The following is a 6,597-nucleotide window of genomic DNA, read 5'->3' as shown; positions in this document are numbered from 1 at the left end:
TTTCTTGATCTAAAACAATAACTATATTGAAATCACACTAAAATTTAAAAATATTAAATTATTATTTTTTATATATTTTTTTGAAAGTTTTGACATGTTAATAAAAAAATATTATTTTAATGTATTTTTGTTCATTTAACATCTAGCCATTTATATTTACTAAAATATTTTTTTATCTAAAAAATATTAAATTATTATTTTTAGGTTTTTTTAAAATATTGATATACTGGTATAAAAAATAGAAAATATTATTTTAATATATTTTTAATTAAAAATTACTTTTAAAGCATACACTGTATCACGTTACTAAACGGACTGCGTGAAACTTTAAATTTAAAACCGTAATACAAATTAAAAATTAAAACAAACAAGTGAAAATAAATTACCATAAAAAAGGAAAGAAAAGACATCACAATAATTAAAAAAAAAAAACAAAAGAAGACAAACCACCACCACCACCTCACCTCTTGTTAATCCAAAAACAGACCATGCTTCCTACAGATAGTTACTCCACTCTCCCTCTCTCTCTCCCACTTCAAACCCTAACAATCACTCCATATAAACAAATTCAAACTATAAAATATAATATTAAAGATTTACTAGGACTACTAGCAAAAGGGTCCTTCTCTTTTCTCCCTTCTTCTATAGAATTCCCTTCTTCTAGCACTCTCTATCTCCCTTCTTCGTCTACTTGTTGCTCTTTCACTTTCTTACCCCAAAACAAAAAATGGGCTCAACAAACAAAGTCCCAATTCACCACCAAACAACCCAAGTCCATTCTCAACACGAAGAAGAATCAAGAAGGGCCATAGTTTAGAGGGGGAGGGGGGTTGTTTTGTGTAGTAATATTGGCTACATTATGGGAAAAGTGGGAAATGGTGTTAGTGGTAGCGAAGAGGAGCAAGGAATAGGTACAAGTGATGAGAATGGAGAGCAAAATGTAGAGAGGAGATTTTGTTGTTTTGGATGCAAAGACAATTTTATTGTTACTAGGTTTATTGGTTTTAGATGTGTTTTTGTACTTTTATTATCTGTTGCTGTTTTTCTGTCGGCTCTTTTTTGGTTGCCTCCTTTTATAAAATTTGCAGATCAGGGGGGTCTGGATCTGGATTACAGGTTTAAAGGTAGGGATCGATTTTCTTTTCTTTTCTTTTTTAATTTTTTCTGGGTTTTTGGATCCTTGGGTGTTGGCATTTTGAACCAGGGATGGATCTGGATTATTTATTATTTTTTTAGTGGATATTTCTTTGTTATGTTTAATTCGTCGGTATTTGTTTTTTTGTTCGGTGAGGTTGTTAAGAAGTGTTTGGTTGATAGGAAAATGTGAGAACAAAGAGGAATGCGGAATTTATCAATTTGGCTTTTTTTGTATGGTTGCTTGAATTTGGGGTTTTGAAAGTGGTTATGATCAGTTGGTGGGGTATTGGGTTGGTGAGAAAATGTAGGGCAAGTAAATGATTTTTTTTTAAACTGAGGAAACAAGGTAAACTACGCAGCATTTAGTAATATAAAACTGGAGTCTGAAAATCTTATTGTAGTTTGGCAATTTTGGTTTATTTAGATTTGTTCAAGGTAGAAATACAAGTGAAGGAAGACTATTGGTATCAGAGTTTCTATATCAAGGTGGTGGTCTTTTGCGATTCTAAATCGAGTAAAGGTCTGGGTTTTTGAGATATAGACCTACGTTTTGGGACATGGAATCCTTAATTATGGATTGTTTAAGACTGAAATTTATATGGATGGGATATGTTGTACGGTTTCATGCTAGTTTTAGTAAATACAATCTATGATGCATGCAAAACAAGAAATTTGAATTGCACAAAATAATTGCTCAATCATGGTATTTCCGGAAGCTAAATAGGTATCTGCTTGTAGTACTGTAACTGGACTTCGTGTACTGTATGCCTTTTCTTTAATGATAGTGGCAATGTTCTTGCTAAAGTTTTTTCTTTGTTTAAAATAATTTGTCATTGCAATATGTTGCTGCTGAGTAGTATACTATGCACTATGCTGTTCCATATTGATTATGCATTAAGTATGAACTTACACCCTTCAAATTTATTAGACTATCCACTTAATAGTGCTGATAATTGGATGGAAGCTTTAACAAGGTGTGGGAGTCTGCCGATGTGTTATGTTCCATAGATGATAGGCCTTCCTACCATAGTCATGCATGGCTGGTTTTGTTAGGTGCTGCAAGCGAGGTTTTGCTGAGTTTTGTAATGACCGATGAATTTGGTTTGGCTTTCAGTCCCAATGAATTAGTGACAAAGTGTGATTAAGCTTAGTTCAGCTGCATATCTAGTATCTTGTGGATAATTTGAACTAAAACGGTTCTTTAAGTAAGTTATTGCTGGTGTTTTTCATGATGCTGATAAAGCATTCATGTAGTGTCCATGCCTTTTGGGTCTCAATCATGTAGCACCTTTTATGGGATTCATTTTCATTTTGGAATAGGAATCACCTTCAGTCACATTGTGCTGTTGATATGTGCAGAAGTGTAAAATGGTTCAGTGGAGAGTATCATTGGTCATTACGGGCGTTTAGGTTTGTTTCATTGACGCGACATCTGTTATTGGAAGCCTCTGTGTGATAAACATCAATTGATTTGTAGACATCCCTTGATGCTTTTACAATGATGTCAGTGTCTTAACAGTGAGTGAATCGTTTCTGCAAAAGAAAGAAAAGGACATTAAAGAAAAGATAAGAGAAAGGTGTTGGTTTTGAAGCTGTAGAAGAAAAGGGCAAATGAAAATGTGCCTTTCATGCTATATGTTATGTGGGTGCATGCAATGAATGAATGATTCTGTTTATTTGATGTGCATTTTATCTTCACAAGTCCTTCTTTCAAATTATTTCATGGGTTCAAACCATGAAATTCACTCTTTCAATTATTGTTATTAACATGTTCAATTTTTATGTATTCAGATCATGATATAGTAGCAAGTTTCCTAGTCAATAAGTCGGCTTCCTTGCTGGAGGACAATATATTGATGCTTCAAGATGATATTTTTGATGAGATGAATGTTCCTAATACCAAGGTATTCACTTGATTGATCACTCTTATATTATTCAATCCATACTTTCTCAATTTTGATTCAAATTCATTTGTTGAATCAGGTTGTTATCCTGTCTCTAGAGCCTTTCACTGGATCAAACACTACAAAGGTCGTGTTTGGGGTTGATCCTCTTGAAAATAATTCTAAAATAACATCAACCGATCAAAGTCTAATCAGGAGCTTGTTCGGATATTTGGTTGTAAACGACTCATCTCTCAGACTAACTGAGTCCTTGTTCGGAGATGCCTTCTCTTTTGAGGTGCTAAAATTTCCTGGAGGAATTACCATTATTCCACCACAGAGTGCTTTTCTTTTGCAGAAAGTGCGAATACCATTCAACTTTACCTTGAATTTCTCTATATTTCAAATACGGGAGAATTTTGCCGATCTGAAAAGTCAACTGATGACAGGACTTCATCTAACAACCCGTGAGGTTTGCTGATAATTTGCCTCCTTTCTTTTAAACTATGACCTATTTTGCACTTTGTGTAACAACTATTTGTATACATACATGTGTGTGAGGTATCTCTTTACAGCAGCGTTTCCGTATTCCAACTCTTGAATGTGTATTTGAGAATGCAGCATGGTGTGTTTGTGTATTGGTAGTGAGGGATCATGACTTAGGTTTGGGTCCCTTGAAGTTGTGTAATACGCGAGTTGGTAGGAATATGTGAAGGAAGGGTTTCTTTTCTGCGTTTACAATCCTTTTGGAGAGAGAAACTCATGTGATGTAACTTTTAATCCATCAAAGATTCTATTCCATGGTCGCTCAAATAGAGATATGCCTGTCAGTTTCTCTAGAGAATTGATTCATTGACCACTCTAGTGTTTGCCATGCAGAATCTGATGGTTTTCTTTTTGAATGCAGAACTTGTACATAAACTTATGGAATTCACAAGGTTCAACTGTGGCTCTCCCTACTACTGTTTTGTCATCAGTTATACTGGTTATTGGGAATACCCCCAGGTTAAAGCAACTGGCTCAAACCATCAGAGGTCATTCCAAGAATCTTGGCCTGAATAACACTGTTTTTGGTAAAGTGAAGCAGGTTCGTCTATCATCCATCTTGCAACATTCTCTCCATGGTGGTGAAGGCAGTGCCCCTTCACCTTCTCCTACATCTCTTCCTAACCCCCCTCACCACCACCACGGCCACCACCACCGACACCACCACCACCACCACGGCCACCACCACCACGGCCACCACCACCACCGACACCGCCACCACCACCGCCACCACCACCGCCACCATGCCCATGCTCCTGCAATTTCACCTGTACCTCCAACTAAGAGAAGCGCACCTGCACCTGTAGATGGTTCACCTGCACCTCATAACAGCAATGGAGCAAAACCTCCTGGTTGTCAATTTGGGTGTAAAAGAGGGTTTACAGGGAATGGCAGAAAGGGGTCTCATTTAGCCCCTTCAAATGCACCTAGTAGTTCCCCTCACTTTTCTGCTACCTCACCTCAACATGACAATGGTCCACCATCAGTGTCGCCAACCCCTTCACCTATTTCCCAAACAATTCCTGCATCTAGTCCTTTGCCAAATGTAGTCTTTGCCCATGCTCAGCCACCATCAGGGGGTAAACCTGAGGAGCATCATGACACAATGCCGTCAGTTTCACCATCACCGGCACCATCTTCATGTGAGTACATTAAATAAACTAAGTGCTTCTTATCAGAGATAAAAGCATAGATTTTATATTTTCTTTTCTTTGTAAATGGATGAAATTTTTTTCTCTGCATGGACATTCGTCCCCTTAATTTTTCATTCTGGCTCTCTTACTGAATATTTGTTTATGAAACATCACATGGGTTGATTTGTTTGGTATATGGATTTCTTTTAGTCTTTTGTTTTTTCCCCTCGTACACCTTTTTTTTCACAAGCTTGATTTTTCTTTGCATTTATTTCTAAAACAATCTCTTTTCTTAGATGGGCAATGAAAATCTTTAACGCATGAACCATGCACCAATGATCTGAAACTGCCGGACCATTATTCAAATGGTTATATTCACATGAATGCCATGTGCTAAACATCTACTTTTGCAGCTTCTTCAGGTCTTCTCACTGTTCGGTGGTCAATTGTGCTATCCCTAGCTGCTCTTGTATTACAATTATAACAAAGCAAAAGAGAAACGGTCTATTTTCTAGTTAAAATCACTTCTCTGGGAGTCGAAGGACTCAACTGCATCTCGCAATTCAGACAGACAGAACAAACTGGAGGAGTTCAAGTGGGAGCAACGCAAAGGGCGTGCCTCACATCCAAGTGGATACATGTTTTTGTGCGTGTAAATATTTGATTAAAAAGTTCAGCATGCCGATGCATTTTCAGGTCAAAGTCACAGAGGTGGCAGGTCTTTGATTGCATTGCTGCTGTTGTACTCTTCTGCAGAAATGTAAGAAGGAAAAAAAAAAGCCAAAAAAAAAGGAAAAAAAAACAAATGTATCAAATTACCATTTTGTTTCTCATCCCTGCCAAGTCAATCAGGTATGATTTTTTATCCTGAGGCCTTCCTGCTTACTCTCTTTCAGTTTCGCCTTTAAACTTTTAGCCTTTCAAATCACGATGGCTGGATGTTGTGCATGGTGTATTGGTGTTTTGCCTAATCCTGTTCCCTTAATTTCTTTCGAGAGAGAGAAGGAAAAAGGAACAGAAGATGCTGCACTTCAATAATTCTTCCGTGTTATCTTTGTCCCATTTGTTGTGTTGCAGCATGGGACGAGGGATATGGTGGTTGAGTGTTGGGTGGATAGGGTTCATCTGGTGTCATTGTCTATGTTCAGATGCGATATCATAGTGATATGAAAATAATAATTTGGAGGAAAAAAAAGATTTTTTAAAAATATTTTTGAAAGTGATTTTGAAGCTTTTAAATAATCTGGTTCTTACTTCGTAAAGATGGCATTAATAACAGTGTTATTTGGGTTCCATCCTAGGGTTGTGAGAGCAGTCACAGATTCAAACCTGTAGTGCTTTAAGAGTGTATCAATGAGCTCAGACATTATTTGGTTATTGTTCGCTCAACTCTTTTTCATGGAAATTCCCGCGTACCATTGATGCAATGGAAAGTCACAAAGTCAATGCTTGTTTATGCTATAGGTTGGCCACACAAAGAGCCAACTGGCTCGGCAGATACCTTTTTACTCGCTTGGCTGTCCTTGCCATTTTGTAACCTGTTTCAAAAAAAAAAAAAAAAAAACTTTGACAATAATAATTTAAAGCTAAAATTTTTTTATTTATTTTAAATTATATTTGGATTGTAACGCCAAACATCTTTTTAGTATACTGGACAACCACTTGTGTTTGTTGAACATAAAAAAAATGTTGTTCAGTTGTTCTTAACATATGAAAAAAATAATAATTTATGTGATAGTTGATAAATTAAATGTTTGGTAAAAATATAGTTCGATTAAAAATATCAAGATTAAATATAGATAATCAGACTAATTTACAATTCGGTCAGATTATAATAACTTTATAAAAAAAAGATTATGATAACTTTATAAAAAAAAAATATGAAGCGTAATTTTTAA

General features: G+C 36.0%; 1 protein-coding gene across 1 annotated transcript; it reads left to right on the top strand.

The window, feature by feature from the left end:
* Positions 1-481: 481 nt before the first annotated feature.
* Positions 482-5,594, top strand: LOC105136897 (uncharacterized). Its single transcript, XM_011042401.1, has 6 exons — positions 482-1,124; positions 2,929-3,041; positions 3,121-3,492; positions 3,928-4,243; positions 4,310-4,708; positions 5,113-5,594. The coding sequence occupies exons 1-6, from the start codon at positions 860-862 to the stop codon at positions 5,181-5,183; spliced, it is 1,536 nt and encodes a 511-aa protein (XP_011040703.1). The 5' UTR covers positions 482-859; the 3' UTR covers positions 5,184-5,594.
* The last annotated feature ends 1,003 nt before the right edge of the window (positions 5,595-6,597 follow it).

The sequence above is a fragment of the Populus euphratica genome, unplaced genomic scaffold (genome assembly GCF_000495115.2).
Source record: "Populus euphratica unplaced genomic scaffold, PopEup_1.0 scaffold59.1, whole genome shotgun sequence".
In the NCBI taxonomy this organism is placed as follows: Eukaryota; Viridiplantae; Streptophyta; class Magnoliopsida; order Malpighiales; family Salicaceae; genus Populus; species Populus euphratica.
Note: the sequence above shows the minus strand (reverse complement) of the source record. Positions and strands in the feature narration are given on the sequence as shown.

Coding starts and splice junctions, on each gene's coding strand:
- LOC105136897 (XM_011042401.1), top strand. CDS start 860: ATGGGAAAAGTGGGAAATGGTGTTAGTGGTAGCGAAGAGGAGCAAGGA. Junction 1,125..2,928: donor TCTGGATTACAGGTTTAAAG/GTAGGGATCGAT, acceptor TTATGTATTCAG/ATCATGATATAGTAGCAAGT. Junction 4,709..5,112: donor ATCACCGGCACCATCTTCAT/GTGAGTACATTA, acceptor CTACTTTTGCAG/CTTCTTCAGGTCTTCTCACT.